Source organism: Microcebus murinus, chromosome 7 (genome assembly GCF_040939455.1).
Source record: "Microcebus murinus isolate Inina chromosome 7, M.murinus_Inina_mat1.0, whole genome shotgun sequence".
NCBI classification, from domain to species: Eukaryota; Metazoa; Chordata; class Mammalia; order Primates; family Cheirogaleidae; genus Microcebus; species Microcebus murinus.
The window spans coordinates 4,002,911-4,028,817 of record NC_134110.1 but is presented as its reverse complement, the minus strand read 5'-3'; the positions used below and the strand labels follow the sequence as shown (position 1 = coordinate 4,028,817).

The 25,907-nt window shown below is 49.7% G+C and overlaps 2 protein-coding genes across 8 annotated transcripts in view; both read left to right on the top strand.

The window, feature by feature from the left end:
• ALPK3 (alpha kinase 3) overlaps positions 1-4,906 on the top strand; it is a 53,632-nt gene extending 48,726 nt beyond the window's left edge. The window contains exons 13-14 of the mRNA XM_020289116.2: positions 2,133-2,181; positions 2,726-4,906. Of these exons, the coding sequence (XP_020144705.2) occupies positions 2,133-2,181; positions 2,726-3,071 (395 nt within the window). The 3' untranslated portion in view covers positions 3,072-4,906. The remainder of the gene's footprint in view (positions 1-2,132; positions 2,182-2,725) is intronic.
• Positions 4,907-14,613: 9,707 nt separating this feature from the next.
• The window catches only part of LOC105870581 (sodium/nucleoside cotransporter 1-like), a 49,674-nt gene continuing 38,380 nt past the window's right edge, over positions 14,614-25,907 (top strand). For 4 of the 7 annotated variants that reach the window (XM_076004723.1, XM_076004722.1, XM_076004721.1 and 1 more), the window contains exons 1-2: positions 24,386-24,658; positions 25,493-25,604. In XM_076004723.1, coding sequence (XP_075860838.1) covers positions 25,509-25,604 — 96 coding nt within the window. In that variant the 5' untranslated portion in view covers positions 24,386-24,658; positions 25,493-25,508. Of the gene's footprint in view, positions 14,720-24,385; positions 24,659-25,492; positions 25,605-25,907 lie in introns of those variants that run through there. The other 3 variants (XR_012920068.1, XM_020289123.2, XM_076004719.1) reach the window with 2 other exon arrangements.

The window sequence follows — 25,907 nt, the reverse complement described above, 5'->3', positions numbered from 1 at the left end:
TCATGGGCCGTTTCTGATACAACCCTAACACGCACCAGAGACTCGTGTAGCCCCACCTACAACTACAGTTGCATTTAAAGAAGTGTGGTCCAGGCCTACTTAAAATTAAAAACAAATTCATCTCAAAGAACATTACATGGGATCTAATTAAAAACCCACAACCACCCTTTCCAAAATCTCCCTTCCTCCCTTCCTTCCCCGTGGCTTTGCTCTGGACTTTGGCTCCTCAAACTTCCCAAACCCTCTCTCCCATCCTGGCAGGAGTAGCTTCACTATCTCTCTTCCTCCTCTTCCTTTTCCTCCTCCTCCTCTTCCTTCTCTGCTAGCTTTCTGTTATGTAAGCCAACTTTGGCTTCCTTTTAGTTTGATTTATATGACCCCCATTGCCCAGAAACTCCCCAGCACAGGAAGGCCAGCGAGCATGAACCGCCTTCCTCCCCAGAGCGTCCGCCAGGCCCGCCCTGACCTCAGCCGGGTGTGGAGAGGAAAAGAGAAAATGCTCAGTGGGAGGAGGAGAGGTTTCTGGGAATATCACACATTAGCACATCTTGTTCCTGAGGCAAACAAGTGAGAAAACCAAGGGTCAGAGATACAAAACTGACTCCAATGTGCTTTTCATCGGGGTTAAATTGTACAGTAATTACTGTATATAACTCCGTATGTTGGGGGTGAGGGAGCGAAGTAACACATTAAGCCTTTATCAGCCGATCCATTTATTAACTTACACATTCATGCTTCCAGCTCTCTTCAATCCAACCATGACTAAATACTGAGAAGATACAAGATGAATTAGCAATAGTCATTGTCCTCAAGAAGCTGTGATTAAGTAGGCCTATTTGTACCGTAAGATAGTAACATGGTGTAGTAGAAAGACTTTGGAGTCAAAGAAATTTCATTTACGTCTAAGCCCCGTTGTTTTCTAGCTGAGCGAGTCTCTCTCTGTTTTATAAAGAAGGAAACGAAAGCTCAGACAGGTTAGGGCATTCATCTCTCAGAGCTGCAGCGTCCTTTCCCTGTCCAGAGATGACGTCTTCCCTACTTCTCCCCCTGACTCGTTATGAGGATCGAGTGAGACCCCATTTGTGAGAGCCTTCTGCATATTGAAATTCCAGGCCATCCACGACAACAAGAAATGTCATGCCGTGGATGCCAACAGAAACATGACAAAGGAGTTAGCGTGTGTCACGTAACTACTGTGTTTCAGACACTGAGTTAGAGTCCTGCACACGCGATGACCTTCTCAGCACCCCTTCGAGACGGGCCTCGTCATCCCCACCTTTACAGTTGAGGGCTGGAGAGGTGAAGTCACTGGCCACATTCACCCCGCTCAGAGTGACAGAGCTGAGGTGTAAATCCAGGCCTGTCTGGCTCTGGAGCCCACGTTTGTTCTGCTCTTTCGTATGTTGGTGCCCAACCCTGTCGCTGAAAGGCAGGTTCCTAGAAAAATGCCCTGGGCAGTTTGAAAATGGGGAGAGAAGATCACAGACCTGACACAGGAATGCTAGGAGCCTTGGGTGGAGTGACCAGGACAATTTTTTTCTCTCCCCATTCCTGTCTCTGTTCTTTGAGGCCGCCTTCACCTGGAGGCACACCTTGGCCCCTGCCTGCCTGCTCGCTGCCCCCGAGTCGTGTTCTCCGCCCACCCGTCTACCCTCACGCTCCCAGCCCCTCTCCTGTCCCGTTGCACCACTCATGTCACAGGAGGGGCGAGGTCCTAGCTCAAAGCCAGAGGCCAGGCCAGTAGTGACCCGGTCTGATCCAGGACAGGCAGGACTGCGTAGCAGGAAGAGCTGCGGCTCTAGAAGTGAGGAAGACCGAACTCTTGCTGTGACTCACAGTGGCCACTGCACATAGTCAGTGCTCAATTACTGAATGAAAGCACAAGCGTGACTGCTCAGGTCGCTTAACTCCAAGCCTGTCTCCCCTCTTGTAAAAACGGCTGTACTGTTCCCGGTAATGACACAGGTCTGCGCGGCCTGGGAGACAGGCTGGTGGTGCTGGCCGGTGGGGGGACGCCTGAAGGTGGCTTCACTGAGTCCCGGGAGGTTCCCGTCTGGTCTGAGGTGATGTCTGTGCTGGGGACGTGGGGACGCGCGAGTGTAGGGCCAGCCCTTACCTCTCTCTCCTCCCAGGGGCTGACTGGAAGATGACTGACGTGCAGATTGCTACCAAACTACGAGGGTGAGTGGCTCGTGGGACAGAACGCCCTGGGAGAGTCTTCTTAGGGTGGAAAATGTCCCAAGTCCTTTTGCTTCTCCATCCCTGAGGAGCTGGGCCTGGTGCCAAATAGTCCCAGTCACACCATGGCCACGTGGGAGCATCCTAGGGGCCACCGATCCCAGGTCTGGACCGGCCGCTGTTGCCGATGCCCGCACACAGGGTCCTCGCCGTGCTCTGCTGCCTCCCCGGCCCTCGGGAGTGCTCGAGGCACGCAGAGGAGCGGGGCCCTGTGCTTACCGTGCTGGCCCGAGGCTGCCCCGGCTCGTGTTAAAAGGGCAAACAATGCTCACACCAGTATGTCCCACATGTGAATTCTACATGTCAGACCATAATGACACCACAGCTGTAAAATTCAGGGTTTGTCACCCAGGGGAGACTCCCCATCACCCTCGGGTAGGGCAGGATGTACCCTGGGCATGGCACCCTGACGGTAGCCATCCCAAAGCAGCCCCCCGAGGGACTCCGCTGTGGGTGGGGGCGAGCGTCAGTTCCTGTCTGGCTGCAGATACCAAGGCCTCAAGGAGAGCTGCTTCCCCGCGCTGCTGGACCAGTTCGCCGCCGCGCACCAGTGCAGCGCCTACTGCGAGATGCTGGGGCTCCAAGCCCTCAAGGGCCCGGAGGCTGCCCACCCCCAAGCCAAGGCCAAAGGTTCCAAGAGTCCATCTGCTGGCAGGAAGGGCCCCCAGCTGAGCCCTCAGCCTCACAAGAAAGGCCTCCCTAGTCCCCAGGGCACCCGGAAGAGTGCCCCAAGCTCCAAGGCCACCCCTCAGGCCACAGAGGCAGTCGCCGTCCAGTTGTTGGGACAGCCTCCCAGCCAAGAGGTGGGCTCCAAGGCCCAGGGCATGCGGTAGCCCGGACAGGAGGCTGGGGGCCTCCACCCAGCAGCAGACCAACCAAGAAGCAGCTTGAACCGGATGGAGACTTTCCTAACACAGAACTAACCAGAGAAGGCGTGCTAAGGAGGCACCACTTGGGGACCTCTCTGAGCAGCCCCTCGATCAGCTCCTCACCGACGGCGTTGGTGCCCGGCACTCAGCCCACCAGCCTCTTCTGGCGCCGTCATCACCCCGGGCTCCCAGGCCTCGAGCGGGCCCCACCTCCAAGTGCCTGGCGGCCTAGGCCCTCCTTGAAGTTTACACTCGCCACTGTTGGAGGCTCTCCTGCGTCCTCTGCATGCGTTCTGTGGCCCGGCCTCGCCCCAGACAGATCCTGCAGCAAGTGTTGTGCCCGTGTGCCCTTGCCTGGCCCTGGTCTCCCTGTCCTCGGGGCTCCACACCTCCTGTGCCGGGTCTGCCCTGGTGACTCTCAGGGTGTCTTCTCTTTCCACCTCCTCTGGCTCATGCATCCCAGCCTATCCTGCCACTAACCTGCCGCTGAGCCCAGATGGGGCTCAGGGCCCTTCCAGAGCCTGTCGTATCCTTGTGCAGTGGCCTTTGATGATGCGTGTTCATGCTCTTCCTTCCCCATCACTCACTGCCCTGCTCCTCACACCCACCGCACATCCCGGCTGTGAGCCCAGTGCCAGCCTGCCGCCTGCCCTGCACCCACTCTTCGCTTGTCCCTTCGCCTGGGGGCTCCCTTGCCCTGACCCCACACCCTGCCCACCAATGCCCAGGTGAGGAAACCCTCGGGCGCCTCCCTCCACCCCAGCTCGCCCTTCCCCACTCCTCCCAGGCTCTGTGCTCATGGGGTGAGAGCTGGCTTGAGGGCTGTGTCAGCAGCTGTAGCCAGAGGGAGGGGTTGACTTTGAGCAACCCTGTGCTCCATGCTGAAAGGGGTGGGGTCACAGGGAACCGCACAACCAGGGGTGGAGGGCTGGGACCCTCTCCACGGGGGAGTACACGGTGTGTGCAGGGAAGGACGCAGTCTCTCCATGCACTTGGGTGGAGGGGCGTCTCTGGGTCTGGAAATTAGGACCTCTGCCCCCAACCATTGTTAGCTCTTGACCTGGGGCTCCAACTGGCCCTTGTGTTGGGCTCCCAAGGAATTTCTGTGCTGGCTCCAGCACCCTGGCTTCCTCCTGAGCACCCTCCTTGAGGCCTGGGGTGGGGTAGGTCTGGGCTAGCCGGCTGCCCTTGGAATGCAGTGACGGCAGCACCTGTGCATCCCGCTTGCCCTCGCTGGTGTGGGTAGAGCACACGGAGTCAGGGCGCCCTCCCCCCAGCCAGGCTTTCTGAGGGCGCCCTGTATCCCTGGGCTTGCTGGGAGAATGAATCTATGTTTTGGCTCCTGGACGCAAGTTCAGTCTCAGCCTTCTGTGGCCACAGCTAGACAGTCTGTGCTTCTTGTCCAACTGAGCTGATGGCTTGTGCCCTCAGGGGCCTATGCCTTTGGAATTGCTCCTTCGCTTGGAAGAAGAACACAAAGGAAGGAACCCAGGAAGGAAGAGCGGGACGGGGCCTGTGCAGAAATGCTCTGCGCCTCCGGTTGCCTCCCTGCCCAAGACCGTCCCAGGAGACCGGCAGCACCTGCTCCCAGCCGCGCTGTTTCCTGCCTCTTCTCGTTCCCAGCCCCACCCCTCACTCCCCGTGGGGGCCTTCCCCTGCCTGACATCTCCCTCCGTTTTGACATTTCTGACTTGTCTACCTCCTCTTGTGCTCAGGTGACCCCTCACTTTCTCCTCTTGCCTCAGTGTGACCCCAACTCTCCCAGCCTGCATAACCAGATTACTTTGGTGAACTGAGAATTGGAGTATTGTTCGTTCATTCTTTCATTCACCCACTCACTCAGCAGACAGAAGCTGAGCACCTGCTCTTGCTAGACCCTGGGCTCGCAGCTGCTGGGAGGCAAAGCTATACCAGGCAGTCTTAGGAGACAACTGTTGATCCGTTAGGATTCTTGGGGTTTGAGCAACAGAAATGAACTTGGACCAACCTAAGCAAGGAAAAGGGTGCATGGGAAGGATGTTCGGCTGGTTCGCAGAGCCAAAAGCATAGCTGAACAATTAGCCACGAGAAGGGTGGGCGCCAGGACAGCTCGGGGACCTGCCTCCCAGGAGCTGCTGCGGTCAGCTCGTCAACACCCGCCTGCCGTTGTGGGTCTCCTTCCGCTCAGGCAGGGGTCCTCAAACTTTTTAAACGGGGCCAGTTCACTGTTCCTCAGACGGTTGGAGGGCCGGACTATAGTTTTAAAAAAACTATGAACGAATTCCTGTGCACACTGCACGTAATTTATTTTGAAGTATAAAAATAAACAGGAAAAAAAACACAAACCAGCAGGTGGCCCGTGGGCCATAGTTTGAGGACACCTGCACTCAGGATTCAAGTTCCAGGTCGGAGAGTCTGGGCTGGAGCTCAAGGCCTCACAGAGTGGGGGAGAGGCAGTTTCCCAAAGGATGGGTGCTCTTCCCAGAAGAATGGTGGAAAGTGGAAGGACAGAAAGGGTTTAGTAGGCGAAACCCAGACACTGCCTGACACACACACACACTATCCCCACCTGATGTGTCATGACTCTCCCGTATACAACCAAAACCAAATTCCTCTCTGCTTAGGGAATTCAAGGTCATATCCAACTACTAAGTCCAGGGGTAATGACAGGGCTACTGTTCTCCAAAGCCCAGTGTCACTAGTGATAATATTCTCCTTTTAGTTTTAGCACAATCCCATTGTGAAATTCTGTACCCTGTGGATTAACTGGTAAAGTTAACCATAGTCAACCAAAACTATATAACCTGGCAAGAAAGGAAGTATGCGTGAAGTCTACTGTCCATGTCTATAGCTGGCCATGAGAACTAGTGTATATGGTTATGAATTTTTGGCCTGTTGGAGTGACCCAGATCTTCAGTTCTGAAGTCCAGCTCCTTGGCAGTCCTGCCTGTGTGACAGGCATTAACTGTTGGATGCGGCAGCGCCAGGAAGCTCTCCCGGAACCTGCCACGTCCATCTTTGCCCTGCCCCAGTAGCGTTCATCATCCTAGCTCCGCCCATGACCTCCTGTTATCTGTCACCCAGAGATGTAAGGAGCCTGAAATAGCTAGGTGGCTGCCTTGCTTCCAATTCCATTGAATCCTTACTATGTCTTTGAGGATGTGTCTCCTCCTTGGGGACTAAAACCTCTACACTAGCCTGGTCCCAGAGCTCAGGTATGAGGGAAGCATGGAGATGTAGCGAAGCACGTCTGTCTCCACGCTGCTTCCCAGCCCTGCAGCAGAAGCAGCACCACCATGTGCTGGTTGCCAGCTCAGAGCTTATGCCACCTCCTGCAGGCCTGAACCAGGCTCACAAGACCCTGTTTCTGGTGCCACAGAGAGTTTTCAACAAACCATGAAATCTGTGCTGTCAAGCCAGCTGCTTCCGGATAGTGGGAGTCCTGACGAGATGAGGGAATGCCCTCCGCATCCACCCATCGCTTTGCTTTTGCCATAAAGCACGTTCTTTGGTTGAATGTCATATGTGAGGATACCACAGTGATATTCATGGCATTTCATAATTACAGGGATACTGAGAGTGGCAGAGGAATGATGGGTATGGAAAATAAATCCAAATCCAGAACAAGGGCCCCAGATGGTCAAGACAAACGACCGCTCTCTCTCAGGGCCGCAGGTGTGGACCGAGGGATGCTCAGCAGTACGGCGGGAGGCAGTGGCGCGACAGTGAGCATGTGGCCCACACGCGACTGACTTGTGCCTCCAGAGCCTCAGCCTGGAGCGACAATGTCCACCTCATGATGTGGTGCTGCTGGCCGTGCCCGGCTTTAGGGCTAGGTGAATCAGATAACCCCGCATCCTGAGGGGCAGTGTGGCCACCGAGTGTGCTACAGCCAAGCATTTAGGCTCTCCCAGAGCCCAGTGGGGAGCCAGAGCCTCTGTCATCCTGGGTTGAGTGCAGTGGCGTCAGCCTAGCTCACAGCAACCTCAAACTCCTGGGCTCAAGCAATACTGCTTCAGCCTCCCAGGTAGCTGGGACTACAGGTGCACACTATGACACCAGCTAATTTTTCTATTTTTAGTAGAGACGGGGTCTCACTCTTGCTCATGCTGGCCTTGAACTCCTGAGCTCAAGCAATTGTGCCACCTTGGCCTCCCAGTACTAGGGTTATAGGCGTGAGCCACCGCGCCAGAGGGGCCTTTCTTAAAGGGATAACAGCTGCTTATTGGCCAGAGCATTAATTGGTTCCAAACCCTGGGTTCCTCTGCCATATTTTTCTTATTAGGACTTACCCCAAGCTCCATCTACCACTGTGCTCTGCCACAGGCTCTGTGTGGCTCTCCGGGATGCCACAGACAGACACATACCTCAAGTACCAGTGACTCTGCCGGGTCTTGGGGCCTGGTGCAGAAGCAGTTGCACGAAAGGCTTTCCCAGCTGCAGACACTTCACTTGCTCTGGGCCCAACCCCCAGCGGCAGGCTGCTAAGCCACTTAGTCAGTAATGGATTGGAGAAAGATGCCCCAAAGTGACATATATTGCCTAGAATTAGACCTTAGTGGCAAAGGGCTACAAATTACTTGAAGTAATTTGTCTTACATTATATAAAGGAAATATTCTGACCTCAAGCAGGCCTCTCAACCCCTAGAACTTTATTTATTTAGAGACAGAGTCTCACTTTGTTGCCCAGGCTAGAGTGAGTGCCGTGTTGTCAGCCTAGCTCACAGCAACCTCAAACTCCTGGGCTCAAGCAATCCTACTGCCTCAGCCTCCCAAGTAGCTGGGACTACAGGCATGCGCCACCATGCTCAGCTAATTTTTCTATATATATATTAGTTGGCCAATTGATTTCTTTCTATTTGTAGTAGAGACAGGGTCTCGCTGTTGCTCAGGCTGGTTTCGAACTCCTGACCTTGAGCAATCCGCCCGCCTTGGCCTCCCAGAGTGCTAGGTGTGAGCCACCGCGCCCGGCTAACCCCTAGAACTTTATTGAGGGGGCAGATCCTTGCACTTTTGTGATTTATCTCTGTCTCTGATTCAAGTACATTTTGCCAAGGCACGCAGGGAAACTACTGACTTCCTATCCTTTCTGTGGTTCCCAGATAAGTGGACACAGATCCTTCTGGGGAAGGCTGCAAGGAAGTTTCACAACACGCATTGGAGTGTTACAATAAGGTTTTCCTTCAAAAAGATATTTGACTTCCTCTCCATTTAAGGTCTGGAAGCCAAGTGAGAGATCTTCACTTTACCTTGGCACCTTGAGACAGACCTGTTTGCCCAGCTGGAAGTCGTTAGTTACAGGGATTACTAGGCAGTGCCTGCGGGATGCCTGGCCTTGTCCACTCCTGGGACCCCGTGACTGATTAACCACCACGTCCATCGTGGTGAGCACCCTACTTTGTTCCCCTGCCTATCTCTGCCGCTGAGGTCAGGGGCTCATTTTCACAGCAGCTCTTCCAGCCAGCGATCCAGGCCTGGAGAGGAAGAGCAGCAGAGCCTCCTGGACTTTTCTCATGGCGAGAAGGGAGCCCATCCTCTGGGTCCTGCAGGAGGACTGAGTGGGTGAATGGGCTGGATCCATGCCAGCGACCCAATAAAGCATTTTTGTCTGCTGAAATCTTTGAATTCATGCCTTTCTTGGATTTGGAGTATTTTGATATAATTTAGCATGGGCCCACATATGTACTATCCCAGCCCCCCTATAATGGCAAGAACTGTATCTGGCTGTTTGAGTTTCTCCATAGAACGTAGAATCTCTGGTATGTGCACATATCAATAAAGACAACCTGAGTCAAAATATTGTTCTGCTCATCTTGGTCAAACAGCCTTTAACCACTTCAGTACCAGTGTCAACTATAGTCGACAGCCACAGATGAACGCGCACAGCGACTGTAGCTGACAGCCGTGATAGGACTTTTCTAATTTTTCATTTATCAAAATAAAATTGTGAACATTTAAAAATAACATGGTGAAAACATATATGTATATGTTACCTATTCTGATTTACGTTACAAGTAAAGCTGCCTGTAAAGCAAAACAAGCTGTCAGTGCTTTCAAGCTTTCCTCCTCACACAAGAGCAAAACGGACTCGTCGTCAGTGCGCAGCGCACGCTATCGTGCGGGCTGTGAGTGCGGCTGTGGGCGAGGTTTCGTGGCCGTGAGTGCCGTACCAGAGGGGTTAAAAAGTTTCCATAAATGTCCCCTCTATTTTTTGACAGTAGAGTCACTAGTTCATGTGGTTTCTTCTGGATGTAGCTCTTCTCTTTCCTGGTCGGAGCCTGCCTCGTCCTCCGGCCGTGCGGAGTGTGGGCTCCGTCACGGGCACAGCAGCCGCGTAGTGCGGGGCAGGAGGGGAGAGAAACGCACTTCCTTGGCAATGGAGGTCAGGAGAAAATCCTCCTGAAGGATTGTGTTCAGGCTTGTCATGTCCTCTGACGACTCCCAGATATCACTAGTCCAGTTGACAGAATTCCACCCCGTTCTGAGACTGGGTGAGGTTATGAACTCAACTGCCGGCGAATTTGGCAATTTTGCAGAATCAGTCTCCGGATTTGTTTTTATTAATAGACACACTCAATGGCTACAGCAAGCAGGAAGGGGATTTCTACGCAGTTAATAGAAAGGTCCCCAGTGTCATCCCACGCCCTGTGGTAAGAGGACCTCGATTATCACCCGCTAGCTTTAGAAGGTATCTGGTGATGTACAAAGGCCACTACTTTCCCTTCCCTGGATATGGGCAGGAGTTTCACCACCCTTCCCCGTCTCACCTACAAAACAAATTCCCAAAACCTTCATTTCCTGGGCCAGGGGGAGTCTGTCCAGGCCTTTTAACATCTTCCGTAGTACATATGTCTGCGTTGGTTACAGTTCTCTGACGGCAGGCACTGGACATTGGCTATAACTTAAGAACAAAAAGAGTTCTGGGAAGGATGCCAGTGCAGGCCACCGAGCTGGGGGCGAACTGAGGCACAAGCCTGGGGAAGATGGCAACCGGGCGGCTCTGAGGACTTCGCCTGAGGAACTTGCTGACCGGCGCCCTGTGTGCACACAGGCGCTGACGCAGCCCAGCTGCCCTTGGCCACTTTGTGTCTCTACTCAAGAAAGAGAATCAGATCGGCCTAGCTTGGGTCATGTGTGTCCCTGAGCCAGGAGCATCAGGGGTACTGTGGGACAGAGGAGGAGTGATTTCTGTCCCCTCCCACCAAAAAACTCCACAAAAACAAAGAGCAGAGGGGATAAGTTTAGGAGGAAAATGGTTAGTACAGGATATAAAGTGAGAGTCCCAGCTCGTTCTGCACCCAGGGACAGCCCCCGGAAACTTGAAAGGTGGCTCTGAGAACAGGGGTCTCGCCACAGAGAGGCCGGCAGGCTGGGCGCCCAGATGCCTAGGTAAGAGGTGCTAAGTTAGTAAATCGACCCCAGGCCACAGGGTATGGGTCTCAGTTTTTAACTTGATGCTGTCAGTGCCTGCGCCTGAGCTGATCAGACTTGTGGAGGCTGCCTCAGCCTCATTAAATTTACAAGAAAATAGGCCGGGCGCGGTGGCTCACGCCTGTAATCCTAGCACTCTGGGAGGCTGAGGCAGGAGGATCACTCAAGGTCAGGAGTTCAAGACCAGCCTGAGCAAGAGCGAGGCCCCGTCTCTACTAAAATAGAAATAAATTAATTGGCCAACTAAAAATATATTTAAAAAAATTAGACAGGTGTGGTGGCTCATGCCTGTAGTCCCAGCTACTCGGGAGGCTGAGGCAGGAGGATCACTTAAGCCCAGGAGTTTGAGGTTGCTGTGAGCTAGGCTGATGCCACGGCCCTCTAGCCTGGGTGACAGAGTGAGACTCTGTCTCAAAAAAAAAAAAAGAATAATTTACAAGAAAATTGAATTTACACACAAAAACCTTGGAAATTTTCAATGAGAAATTTCACCATCCAGTAGACTGGAACCTTGTGTTTACCCAACAAATCAATTCTTCCCTTCTGAAGGAATGAGTTCAAGGGAAGCCAAATTATCAGGAGGTTTGGTAAGCTTAGAATAAGTCTGACAAACCTCAGTTCAAACCCTGCTTTACCAGCCGTGTGAACTTGAGCTTGGTGCTTGACCTCTCTGAACTGAGATACCCAGGCAGGGCTCTGGGGGGACGGGGCTGGTCTCTGGCTTTCCGGGCCTTATCTCCCCGAGACTGTCCAGTTAGCTTAGCTTCCTTTCAGCTTCCTTTGCCGGTTACTTATTTGGAACTCTCTTGAAACAGGAAGGCCAACAGAGGGACTGCAACCAACTCCTGCTTCAGGAAGTGCCAGAGTGGCTCAGGTACCACTCAAGCCAGGCAAATTTGAGCTGGGTTGTTAAGTGACAATGGCAGATATGAGGGTGGTGAAATTCAGCCAGACAGGAGTGTCCATCTTCAAGAGGCTCCTGGTTTAAGGCTGGAGCTACCTCTGGACAGGAGGTGGCCTTGGACACTCACTTCCTATGAGGCACTGTCCTCCGATTTCAGAACTGATGGGGTCCGGAGATGGCTCTTTCTTCTTATCTCCAAAGGGCACCGAGGGGTCCCAGCCCCCCAGCCTCAGGGAACACGGCACACGTGAGGATGAAGGGCTCTCACGCGGGAGCTGGAGACACACACCTGGATGGAAGAGTGACAACAGGACGTGACTATGTGGATTTCCTGGCTGAGCAATGGTCTCGCCAACTGCTCTGGCCACTGGCTTTTTAATGATTGGAGTAATGCACCCAGGCCCAGGATGGAACATGTCCCCGTGGATTCAGCCAGCTGACAGTTATGACCAAATTGAGTACCCTGCTTTCACACTAAACCTCTCTGGTTCCACCAACCGCTGATCAAGATTCTCATTGGAACAAGGCTGTGGGCAAAGCCAGGGTCCTCCCTGAGGACCCCCTGAGGCAGGTCGCATGCCTGTGGGGAAGAGACTCTGCCTTGTCACGGGCCCGTGCCCACGGTAACCCACAGGAGCCTCGTCCAGCTTCCAGAAGCCTGGGGCAAGAGGTGCCGACAGGAGCAATAGGTTCTTACCTGTACTGGGCGCACAGGTGCCCGAGGGCGCCCCTCCCCAGGTGCTGTGAGTCGGTGCGTGCCAGCCCACAGCAGCCCCTTCCCTGGAGCACTGCCCTGGCCTAGTGGAAGCCGCCTCCCCTGGGCCGCAGCACTGTCCTTGGCTCATGACTGGCACTGGGCACAAAAGGCTGGCCTTGCCTCGCCTCCCCTCAGGGTGAACTCACCCTTTGGGAGAGTGTGTGCTCCAGAGTGTTCCTGTGGGATGAGAGCACAGCCAAGCTCCAACTGGGACCACACTCTTGCTTCTCACCCTCATTCTGTTCTGCCTCCTGACTCCACCTCAGCCAAGAACGTTCCCATAACACATCACTGTGGCAAGAAACCCCATCTCCAGCCAAGGACTCTGCCTCAGACCCATGAGGCCTACTGCTGTGTAGACGCTCACTGACAGAAATTTCACTGGGGCTCTGTTTTTCTATCAGGGCCAATGTATGTTCTGGGAGCAGTTGGATTCTTGGTCAGTCAATAGCTCTTGGAGATTTGCACTGGGGGTGACCCAGCAAGTCCTTCAGAGACACTGTGTCCCTGATTACATGGAGTCTGACCCGAGGACACAACTCACAGCAGTAGAGTCCAAGTATGGGCCCAGAATCCATCCTGCCTGCCAAGCAGCAGGTGAGATGGTGACGTGGGGTAGGTGACAAGTGCCAGTGCTGATCTCACAAATACCAGCACACAGCACGGTGACCCCTGGGTGTCCCTTGGACTGTACTTTGCAAGAGTTGCTCCTTTGTGCTGCTGGCTCCTCTTATCACACAGCTCCACAGAGGACAGGCTGGAGAAATGGTGGCCGGTGCCTCCCTCCCAGGGGGATCATGAGGGCTAATTGGGAGAGTGCAGATAAAGCTCTTATCTCAGAGCCTGGCACCTGCCAACCTCTCAGGTGTGCCAGCTGGCACCACTGTTGTTACCGTCTCCTGGAACTGCAGGGCCCATGTCAGGCCCCTCACACCCTGCTCTTCCCCTCAAGCCGGGAGCCCTCATCTGCCTCCATTTTCTGAAGGAGGGGTGGCCAAGAAAGATCTCTGTGCAAACCCTTGAATGCCATCTTCCTGGCTCTCATCCCTGTGGGAATCGGCACCGGCCAGAGAAAGGAGGACGGTTGGGAGCCAACAGGACCTGTAGCAGTTGAGGCTTCTGACCCGAGAGCTGGCCAATACTCAGCTTCTGTGGCAGGTCAGGTTCTCCTTCAAACCCCCAGTGTCATGCAACCGAGGGGACTGGACACAACCTCTGAACTAATGATTCCTGTGTCCACGGCCAAACCCCCCTGAATGCGCCCGATCTCATCTGAAATAATGAAACTTGTTTCATAATTTAGGGTTAGTAGAATGGAAAGGAGTGTTTCCAAATGAGTCATAGTATATAACTGGCAGGTCCGTACAGGAAGAACAGTTGGTACTCGTCAGAGTAGAAGAAGAGATGTGGCCATCGGGCCTTTGATTCATGATATTGTGAGTGGAATTCCACCTGGGTGGAGAGACATGAAATGGACCTGGAAGGTTTCAATGTCTGAGAGTTAGATGTGACACTCAGAAGTGTCTGTTTTTGTTCTTCCTAATGATTGTATTTCATTCGTGTTGCCCTACATGTCAGCACCTTCTGTAAGGACGCTGCTGGTCTTTGGTGGATTCGTTTTACTGGCTGCTTTCAGTGGGCCTAAGTCCTCTTCATGACAGTTCTGTAAAAATATCTGGCTTTGCTCTGAGGCTCAGTGGGAGCCACATCACACCACTTCTCTGAGAGTGGGAGAAGATGGAACAGTCAAGGAATTATTTTTCCCTGTATAATTAACCAGCTTATCAACTATGACTCAACATGAGGCTCTTGGACAACAAGGCAACAGAGACCCAAATTAAGAGTCCCCTTGGCCCCTGCCGATGACTGGAGGGGAATTGTGCATCTTGGAAGGACGATACAGCCTTTGGTCTAAACACTGTAAAAACTAGGGACATCATCCTTGAACCCAGCAGGATGAAGACTTACCTTGGTTTGTAGAACATCTCAATGTGGATCAAACTGAAAAGGAAGTATCCCAGTCTCTCACTATATGAAGAGCTAAGAGGCCCGGGAGGGAAGATTGCTTGAGGCCAGGAGTTCGAGACCAGCCTGAGCAAGAGCGAGACCCTGTCTCTACAAAAAAATAGAAAAATTGGGTTCAGAGTTGTGTTCATGAGATGACACAGGGCTTGAAATATGAGGAGACACTTGCTGAGTACCTTTCAGAAAGGAGATTCTTGAGAGAAGACTGTTGACACAGTAGTTGGAATGGTTCCAATTGCAGACCTTGCAAAAACACTTATGATTCAAAGAATTTCCTTTTTTTTTTTAATTTCTTTTTTTTTTTCCCCACTAGACATTGTCCCTGAGGGAAAGAATTTCCTTTGTAAAAGGAGAAGATAAGACAGCTATCTACAAGCTTGGGAGAGACATAAGAAAACAACCCCACTGACAGACACCTTGATATTAGACTTCTGACCCCCAGAATTAGGAGCAGAACAGGAAGGAGCAGGATCCCGGCAGAGATCAAGCCCGTGAGCCTTGCAGGGCAGCGAGAAGGTAGGTGGCTTCTTTCTTCCTTGCCCTCATCTCTGGCAGGCAGTGGGCTCCCGAGCTGCTCGAGGGCTCTTCTACCCTCACAAGTGCAAACACTGCTGCTGCCCCTGAACTGGGAGCTTCTTGCCGATGAAGCACAGGGCAGCTAGCACTTGGGGTCCCTCCTGTCACCAGAGACCCAAGCTGAGGTGGCAGGCACCATGTTGCTTCTCCACCCACCATGCACTTTGTCCTGCCGGGGCCTCTGCCCCTTAGTTTTCGTCTTGCTAATTCCCACACAAACCTTTGCCAACTGCCGCTGACATGGCAGGAACCAAAGGGGACTGGTGGGTTCCAGGGGATCTGCATAAACCCAGAGTCTGGACGTTCTGGGTGGGCTGCCTTCAGGAGAGAGGGACACAGACGTCCAGAGCGGTAGCTTTCCTGCTCTCAGTCTCTTTTCCTTTCCTTCCCCTGCCCTGCCTGTGGCTCCTGAGAAATGATTGAGCCAGGGCTCGCAGGAACTGCTTTTCCTCTCTGTTGGTGCATCTGCTAGGCCAGCCTTCCACAGAGGGTGGGGCTCAAACCTTTCCAGACTCTTTTCCTCCCCTTCCCCTCCCCAACTGTGGCTGCCAAGAGCGAGAAAATAGAGCCACTGTGTCGAGGCTTCCATAGAGAACGGGTTCAGGCCTTTCCTCTAGGGGTCCTGCAGTGGACTGAGGGGTGCTCGCACTGTGAGCTCCCTTCCATGGGCCTTCCCTGGTGCCACTTTCCCAGTGACTCCATCAGTGCTGGACACTCCTGGAGGTGGAGGGACATTGAACCTGCTTGGGCACCTGTTGGCAACTTGGGACCAGAGTGTGTCTCCTTGGCATGATCAGGGATTGATCTTTGGGGACCCAGTGACAGGTGATAGGCCAGATCCCATACCCCCAGGTCTCATTCGTAGTGCTTGGGGGAAAGAATGGGAGATCTGTGATTGGGTGAGACCACTGTAACTCCTTCCTGGAGGCTTTGCCTAGAAGCTGCGAGGAAACCTTCAATCCCTGTTGAGAGAGATCCCTTGCCAGCTTTGGTGGAGCCTACGGCCAGGCTCACACAACCAAGTCCCCCATGCCCCTTCCCGCCTCTGCTGTGGCTGAGAATAAGGACTCACCTCAGGTCCAAGGTCCCACCCTGGGGCAATCAAGTGCTTCTCTGCAGGAACCAGAGTCTGTCAGAGGACCCAAAAACAACATTGTGGTTTGTTCCTTTTTGGCAAGCACCACCTACTGAAAGGGAGGTCAATTTGCATGCACTTTACAGCATTTACTAACTCAATCATACAGGGTGTAATTGAGTCCCACCCATAAGCACCACCCACAGTTTCAAAGATTAAATGGGGCATGCCATTAGCTAATCAAAAGAAAATCCAAAAATAAGAACCCAAAGCTCCTCTAGATGAGAAAGAATCTGTAAAAGATATCCAGATCCATGAAAATTCTAAGTGAAAGGACACCCACAAAAAAGAAAAAAAACCCCAATAATTCCATACCAATGAAAACCAATTAAAATGAGAATATTGAAATGGCTGATAAAGAATTTGGAATATGCAGCCTGAAAAAGAGTGAGTGTTTCTGCTAAAAATAGAAAAAAATAGCAGAACCTGGTGGCGTGCACCTGTAGTTCCAGCTACTTGGGAGGCTGAGGCAGGAGGATTGCTTGAACCACGGAGTTTAAAGTTGCTGTGAGCTAGGCCTATGCTATGGCACTCAAGCCTGGGCAACAGAATGAGACTCTGTCTCAATGAACAAACAAATAAACAAAACAGAAAAAAAAAAAAAGAAGAATTTTGAATATAGATTGTAAAGAAGCTCAATGAAATCCAAGATAAAATAGAAACCCAACATAAAGAAACAATAAAAACAATGCAGGATATGAATGAAAAACTCACTAAAGAAATCAAATTATTTTAAAAAATCAAGCAGACCTTTTGGAAATGAAAAATTCATTCAAAGGTGTATATACAACACAGTGGAAAGGCTTAAGAGTAGGCTAGATCAGATAGAAAAAAGAATCTCAGAGCAGGAAGACACCTTTGAATTAAACAAGTCAGTCAAAGAGAAATAATGGAGAATTAAGAGGCATGAACAAAGCCTACAAGAAATATGGGATTATGTAACCAGGCCTACCATAAGAATTATAGACATCCCTGAGGGTGAAAAAAAGAAAATGAACAAGAGCTGGAAAAACTAAGGGAATACTGGAGGAAATTTCCCAGGTCTTGGGAGAAATCTGGACATTTAGGTACTAAAGGCACAAAAGACTTCTGGGAGATTCATTGCGAAGAGGTGATCACCATGAGATAGAGTCATCAGACTGCCCAAAGTTAACACAAAAGGGAACTCCTACAAAGTGTGAGGCAAAAGCACCAGGTAACTTACAAAGGAAAACCCGTCAGCCTAACTGCAGACTTCTCAACTGAGACCTTACAAGCCAGAAGGGACTAGGGCACCATTCTCAGTCTTCTCAAATAGAATAATGGACAGCCTAGAATTCTGTATCCTAAAAAACTAAGTTTCTTATATGACGGAGAAATAAAGACCTCAGACAAGCAAACACTGAGGGAATTTGTCAAGACCAGACCTGCCCTACAGAAGATCCTCAGATCTGCATTATACATTGATCAGCACAGTAGACACGCACCAGTGTAAAACCATCTAAAAGCTACAAGTCAAAGCCCAGATTCATAAAGATTCAAGAGGTAAAACAAAGCAATACAGTTTTATGCAACACGATGAACAGAATTCCGCCCCATTTATCCATTCTTTTAATAAATGTGAATGGCTTAAACTCCCCACTGAAGAGACATAGGGTGGCTGAATGGATAAAAAAAGTACAAGGCAAGTATCTGCTATCTCCAGGAAATGCATCTAACCCATAGGACCCATTCAGACTCAAGATGAAGGGATGGAAAATGATATTCCATGCAAATGGAAACTGAACAAAAGCCAGTGTAGCCATTCTCATATCTGATAACATAGAATTCTAATCAACAAAAGTAAAGAAAGACAAAGATGGTCATTATATAATGGTGAAGGGAACAATTAAATAAAAAGATATAATAATCCTAAGTATATCCTAAGATATAATAATCCTAAAATATAATAATCCTAATCTATGTACCTAACACTGGTACCAAAAGCAAATCCTACTTGATCTAAACAAAATGATGAACAGCAGCATTGTAATAGCTGGGGACTTCAACACCACACTGACAGACTGGGACAGATCTTCCAAACAGGAAAAAAACAAAGAAACAGTGGACTTAAACATCACTCTAGAACAAATGGACCCAAAGGGCATTTACAGAACATTCTACCCCAAAACTACTGAATATATGTTCTTCTCATCAGCTCATGGAACATTCTCTAAGACTGCTCACATCCGAAGCCATAAAACATGGCTCAACAAATTTTAAAAAATAGAAATTATACCATGTATCTTCTCAGACCATAGTGGAATAAAATTAGAAATCAATTCCAACAGAAACACTCAACTCTGCACAAAGTCATAGAAATTAAACATCCTACTGTGGAACCATTATGAGGTCAAGGAGGAAATTGAAATGGAAATCAAAACATCTTTCAAACTAAATGACAAAGGAGACGCCAAAATCTGTGGGGTACTGTAAAAGCAGTCCAAAGAGGAAAATTCATAGTCTTAAATACCTATGTCCAAGACAGAAAGATCCCCAATCAACAATCTAATGAATTGTCTCAAGGAATTGAAGGGGAAGAGCAGACCAATTCCAAACCCAGCAAAAGAAAAGAAATAAGCAAGGTCAGAGCAGAACTAAATGACATCAATTCCAAAATAATTATACAGAAGGCTCATAAAACAAAAAGTTGGTTCTTTGAAAAGATAAGCAAAATTGACAGGCCTCTCACTAGATTACCAATAGACAGAAAAGAAAGGACCCTAATAAGCTCACTCAGAAATGAAAAAGTAGATATTACAACTGATATCATGGAAATACAAAATATCATCTGTGAATAGTACAAAAATCTGTATGCACATAAACTTGAAAATGTTGAAGAAATGCACAAATACTTGGAAACAGGAAACCTCCCTAGGCTCAATCAGGAAGAAACAGAACTCCTGAACAGACCAATATCAAGTAACAAAATTGAAGCAGTAATAAAAAATCTTCCAACAAAAAAAGTCCCAGACCAGATGGTTTCACAGCTGAATTTTACCAGACCTACAAAGAAGATCTAGTACGTATACTGCAGAAATTATTTCATTATATTGAGGAGGAAGAAATCCCCAAGTTGTTCAACCAAGCCAATGTCACCTTGATAGCAAATCTAGGAAAGGACACAATAACAAAAGAGAACTGCAGATCAATATCCTTTATAAGTATAGATGCAAAAAATCTCAATAAAATCCTAGCAAACGAAATTCAGCTTCACATCAAAAAATAATCTAGCATGACCTGGTGGGATTCATCCCAGAGATATAAAGATGGTTCAACATATGCAAATCTGTAAATGTGATTCACCACATAAATAGAAGGAAAAACAAAGATCATATGATCCTCTCAGGGGCAGAAAAAACATTTGACAAAATTCAGCATCTTTTTCTGATGAGAACTCTTAACAAAATAGGCATAGTTGGAACACAACTCAAATTATAAAAGCCATATATGACAAACCCACAGCCAACATCATACTGAATGGGGAAAAATTGAGACCATTCCTGTTCAGAACTGGAACCAGATGAGGTTGCCCACTGTCACCACTTCTATCAACATAGTGCTGGAAGTCCTATCCATGACAATCAGGAAAGAGGACGAAATTAAGGGCATCCAAATGGGGGAAAGAAGAGGTCAAATTATCACTCTTAGCTGATGATACGATCTTATATCTAAAAAACCCCAAAGATTCTGATAAGAGACTCCTGGAATTGATAAATAAATTCAGCAAAGTCTCAGGTTACAAAATAAATGTACACAAATCAGTAGCATTCATATAGGCCAATAACAGTCAAGCTGAGAAGCAAATCAAAGTCTCGATATCTTTCACAATAGCAACAAAGAACATAAAATACCTAGGAATATGCTTAACCAAGGAAGTGAAAGACCTCTACAGAGAGAACTATGAAACACCGAGGAAGGAAATCGAATAGGATGTAAACAAATGAAAAAATATATCATGCTCATGGATTGGCAGAATCAACATTGTTAAAATGTCAATACTACCCAAAGTGATTTATAGATTCAATACAATCCTCATTAAAATAACAATGTTGTTTTTCACAGATCTAGAAAAAATAATTCTATGCTTCAAATGGAAACAGAGAAGAGCCTAAATAGCCAAAGCCACCTTAAGTAAAAAGAACAAATCAAGAAGCATCACTTTATCAAAGTTCAAGCTATACTACAAGGCTATGGTAACCAAAACAGTATGGGCTGGCACAAGAACAGAGACATAGACCAATGGCTCATAACAGAGAATCCAATTATAAAACCATTGTCATATTGCCATCTGATATTTGACAAAACAGAAAAAAACATACACTGGGAAAAACAATACCCATTTGATAAATGGTGCTGGGAAAATTGGATAGCCACAAAACTGAAACAGGATCCATACCTCTCACCACTCACAAAAATTAATTCATAGTGGATAACGGACTTAAGGCATGAAGCTATAAGAATTCTAGATGAAAATTTTGGAAAAACTCTTATAGATATCAGCCTAGGCAAAGAACTTATGAAGAAGAGTGCAAAGGCAATCAGAGCAATAGCAAAAATAAATGGGGCCTGATCAAATTAAAAACCTTCTGCACAGCTGAGGAAACAACCCATAGAGTGAATACACAACCTACACAATGGGAAAAAATATTTGCTTGCTATACATTTGATAAATGTATAGATAGATAACCGGAATCTACAAAGAACACAAGCAAATAAGCAAGAAAAAGTCAAACCCCATTAAAAAGTGGGCAGGCCAGGCGTGGTGGCTCATACTTGTAATCCTAGCACTCTGGGAGGCCGAGGTGGGTGGATTGCTTGAGGTCAGGAGTTCAAAACCAGCCTGAGCAAGAGCGAGACCCCGTCTCTACTATAAATAGAAAGAAATTAATTGGCCAACTAATATATATAGAAAAAATCAGCCGGGCATGGTGGTGTGTGCCTGTAGTCCCAGTTACTCTGGAGGCTGAGGCAGGAGGATCGCTTGAGCCCAGGAGTGTGAGGTTGCTGTGAGCTAGGCTGACGCCATGGCACTCACTATAGCCTGGGCAACAAAGTGAGACTCTGTCTCAAAAAAAAAAAAAAAAAAAGAAAGAAAAGAAAAAAGAAAAAAAAAAGCGGGCAAAAGACATGAATAGAAGCTTATCAGAAGAAGACAGAATAATGGCCAACAAACATGTAAAAATGCTCAAAGTCTCTAATTGTCAAGGAAATGAAAATCAAAACCACAATGAGCTATCACCTACCTCCAGTGAGAATGGCTTTTACGAAAAAAACCCCAAACAAAAATGTTGGCATGGATGAAGAGAGATAGTAACACTCATACACTGCTGGTGGGACTGCAAACTAGTACAACCTCTATGGAAAGCAGTATGTGGATGCCTCAAAGTACTAAAAGTAGACCTACCATGTGATCCAGCAATACTACTACTGAGTATTTACCCATAGGACAAAAGGACATTTTATAAAAAAGACACCTGCACCTCAATGTTTATATAGCAGCATAATTCACAATTGCAAAGATGTGGAAATAAGCCAGGTGCCTATCAATACATGAGTGGACTAATAAAGTGGGATATATGTATTCTAGGGAGTACTACTTAGCCATGAAACAACGGTGAACTAAGCCATTCACACGGTTCTGAATGGCTCCCTCTCCACTTACACCAACAACCTCTTTATTGTACCAGGGCCTGGCAAGGAAAGGGATTCTCTTTAACTCTTTGGCCAAGAATCCCCCCCAGCAGAAGGACTAAAACCAGAGACTGTCACAGCCCCTGAGGAGTGGAGCAGGGTTGGGCGAGCTGGAGCTGCCTCTGCGTGCTGAGCCCTCCTAAGTGCTGCTGGACTGAAAGGGAAATTATACATGTATGTTTGCATGGCTCTCCCGTCATTCTGCGCTGGCCCCAGGGGGTGGGCCAGGCCTCAGAGATTATGTCCTTAGGGAACAGGCCACACACGGTCCAGTGATGCACTGAGGTCCAACAACTGGTGGGCAAAGCCAGGACACCTGAAATCATCCATCTCCCAGTCTGTCCCTGAGCGTCTCCATGCCGATCTCTGCAGCCTCCCAACCACCCTGCCTGTGGCTTTCAGCCAATTTTACCTGCAAAGAGCATTTGGCTATTGGGGCTGGGGTCCCTGCTGGTCACCTCTCCTTTAAGGCAGGAGCATGGGAGAACCTGGACGTGGAGGAGGGGGAAAGTGTGTCAAGACAGATCCGGGATGGAGCTGTGACAGCAGTGACCCCTGCCAGCCTTACGGTGCCAGGCTCCCTGCCAAGCACTTCTGAGCTTTCGCTCATTTAATCCTGACAGGTCCTGTTACTCTCCCCACAGCTTTGCAGATGAGCAAACAAGTTAACTAGAGAGTCAGGAGTGAATCGAGACCTGTGGGCTCCGAGCTGAAGGTTCATCCCATGAGGCACAGCCCAGTGAACCCTTGCTGGAGAGATCAGGCCCACAGTGACGTCAAGGTTGTAAGCTGCAAACTCGGGAATGTTCTGAAACCAGCATGGCTGCTGCTGGGTGTGCTGTGCCTCCTGGCTTCCCTCTGGGCACCGAGACAAACCAAGGCTGGGAGGAAAGGTCAGCAGGAGAGGAAGCGAGGCAGGAGAGAGGAAGGAGGAAGGGATGGAAGGGGCAGGGGAAGGGGTTAGAACAGGGTAGGGCAGAGAAGCAGGTACAGTCTGCTTGCCTTTCAATGGGGCTTGATGCGGGCAGTTCCGAGCTCATGGTCACGCAGGCTGCCCGTGGAGACAGGTGTCCTGCTCAGGAGAAACATTTAGTTTACCAAAGTGGCGACGGGCACCCAAGAGGGTATAGATCCCTGCTGGAAAAAATCAAACTGTGAGAATGCTGGTGTAGCATGATCTCCTGTTGGAAAGTGAATAACATAAAATGATATACTTTCAGGGAAAAAAGTGGAGAAAACGCCACAAACTCAGTAGTCACCATCCCCAGGGGCCTCTGGATAGGAAATTAACTTCCTACATTCTGTGTATTTCTACAACGTTTAAATGTTTAACAGTGCACTTGTAATGCTTTGGTAATTTGAAGGACACATGACAACAAAAGTGATTTCAAAGAGAGGGTGGCTGCACTCTCTGTGCATCGTCCTCTCCAAACTTCCAAATAGCCAGCATGGGCAGGTGACTGCACAACATGTGCTGCCAGGAAGTGTTTGTGCATGGAAAAGCATTTTGTCCTCAGTATGCACCATTAATTATTAAGCAGATGCTGTTAATCCTCTCAGATTGGTTTAATGTTTAGTCTAAAGGTTGAAAACTAAAGAGTTTGTGCCTTCACTTTGCATACTGTTGCTTAGATGTTAGTTTCAAAAAAAAAAATGAAATGAGGCCAGGAAGCATGGTTCATGCCTATAATCCAAACACTTTGGGAGGTCAAGGCAGGAGGATCACTTGAGGCCAGGAGTTCTAGACCAGCCTGAGCAACATAGTGAGATCCCATCTCTCCAAATCTGAAAACTTAGCTGGGCATGGTGGTGCACATACCTATAGTCCCAGCTACTCATGAAGCTGAGGCAGGAGGATCCCTTGAGCCCAGGAGTTCAAGGTTGCAGTGAGCACCAACCTGGCAACAGAGTGGGACTCTTTCTAAAGGAAGAAAAAAAAAAAAAAGAAAGAAAGAAAAGATGAAATGACGGGGGAAATGGTGTGATTTCATTTTGATTTTGTGACTGTATCAATGCTTAGACCTAGAACACTTTTACTATTTGTACCAGCTACACTGCTCTCCTGATCTTCAGGCTTGGAATAATAGGTTGCTGGAGTAATAATTACTGATCCAGTGAGAAAGGCAGACTCAGTAAGATGCAAAGTGAAAGATAAAATGCCAAAGCCTGAACAGCGAGGATGGATGGCCGGGGAAGGAGGCCACGGTGTTAACGAAAAGCTCGGCACTTATCCTCAGGGCTGCGTCAGAAGAATGAGGACAAGTGGATTGAAGAGAAGGAAGGGGGCTTTATTAATTTGCCGGCAGTTGAGGAAACTGGCAGACTCCCATCTTAACGTCCCAATTTCCCTGACTATAAGCAGAAAGACAGAGCTTTTAGAGGGAGGCTTTCAGCTCCAGGCTATGTCCCTTTAACTATAGTTGATGACTCTGATCTGTCCCATCTCAGCGGAAGACAATCTCCACCCCCACCCAGAGGGCTGTTGGGAGGACATCTGTGGTACAAAGGACATTCCCTTGCCCCTCCCAACCACTGGTTGGAATAGGGATGCTGGTTTCAGTGTCCAAAAAGAGTGGGGGAAGTTTTAAAAAGCTCACAAAACATTCATGCCCTTTTCTCAGGCCTTTCCCTCTGAAGGGAGGGAGGGCAGGAGCCACCCAGGAGGCTTCCTGGAAGAGGTGGGTGGGGCTAGTCTGGGGGAGGGCAGGGGGGAGTAGGCATCATGGAGAGGAGGCATCTCAGGGAGGGCGGCAGCAGTGAGGGGGAGGAGCTGCACGGGACAGCCCTGGGGTCGGCGCCCTCCTGTAGCCCTGAAATAGGGTTTGGTTCCCTACCCCAGCTGTGGCTCTGGGCTGTGGGAGACGTTGGCCAGAGCTGGGTTGGGACCCAACCTATTCCCACTCTGGACTCTGCCCAGGAATTTCTGCGGAAGTGAGAAGAAGGGCCAAAGGGAAAGAAGAGTGGACAAGCTTGTCCCCACAGAAACGTGCTCTTCTGTCTTTCCCCAAGAGCCACCTACTAACCACAGATCTGTGAGTAGAAATAGGACCTTGCTTTTCTGTGTGCAGCCGTGTGCGTGTGTGTGTGTGTGTGCACGCGCACACACAGGGTTCTCCAAGCTCTGTCCTTATGCGTGTGTGTCAGTAAGCGTGTCCATGCACATGCCGCTGGGCATGTCAGCTAAGCAGGCTGGCGTTTGGACAGAGTAGGGTGTTCCTCAAGGTCAGAAAAGGTGAGGGAACAGGAATGGGGAGAGAGGAGGCGGAGGTGTTAGTTGGCACTCTTACTTAAGGATGAGCTTAAGCCTATGAACTGAGCTCCAGTTAAAAAGGGACTATATTAGCTCTGGCAGTGAAAGCTCCAGGGGTAGGATGGGTTTCAGGGACAGTTGGATCCAGGGACTGGAAGGATGTCTTCAGGATGTGTGTCTCCATCTTTCAGAGGTAGAGTAGTATAATACAACTGAGATAGCACTTAATGGCAGTGGTTTTAACCTGTTGTGACAAGTGTTGAAACCTAGCGCCTCTCCAGAAAATGCCTATATCGGATGCACACACATGCTGTCCTTCCCGTGAAGTGGCAGAATGTGCTCTTTCTGCCTGGAACTCCCAGGTTTACAGGGCTTGCCTCTCACAGGGTCAGAGGTGAGTGCAGGAAGGGGGAACTTCTCCATGTGCTGGGGACCAAGGCCGTGGCCCACAGGCATGGTTACGCGTGAGTGTAGGGACATGCAGGCGGACCCCTGTGAGGCTCTGCTGCGCCAGGCATCTGCCCCCGACCTAGCCCTCTCTCCCTTCGCAGGCCCCATCCTGGGCCCTGCCCAGCCCGCCCCTTTCAGCTCTGGGCCTCCCCGATTTGTCTTGCAGCTGGAAGGTCTGGCACATGGAGAGCGATAGGCCAAGCCGAAGAGAGTCCGTCCCCCTCAAACCCTTGGCCAACAGTCCAGAGAATGTGGGATCTGATACCTTGGAAAGCATGGTCTGTCCCCTTCTCGTGCGTGGTCCTGGCCTCCCCTCCTCCTCACCTGAGTCCCGGCCGCTGGCGGGGACTTTGCTCCCCGTCCTCCTTCACCCTCCTCTGCCGCCTCCTCCTCACCTCTTTGCACAGTTAAGAAACCCTGACCTGTTGGCCTCTGCAGCTCAAAGAAGCCCCCTTTATTTCACTCATTAAACGTTTACTGAGCACCTACTCTGTGCCACACAGCCTGTCCTAGCGTGCAGGACGGGGGGGGGGGTCCCAAGGAGGAAGTGACAGTTGAGCTGTGATGTAAAGAATGAGAAC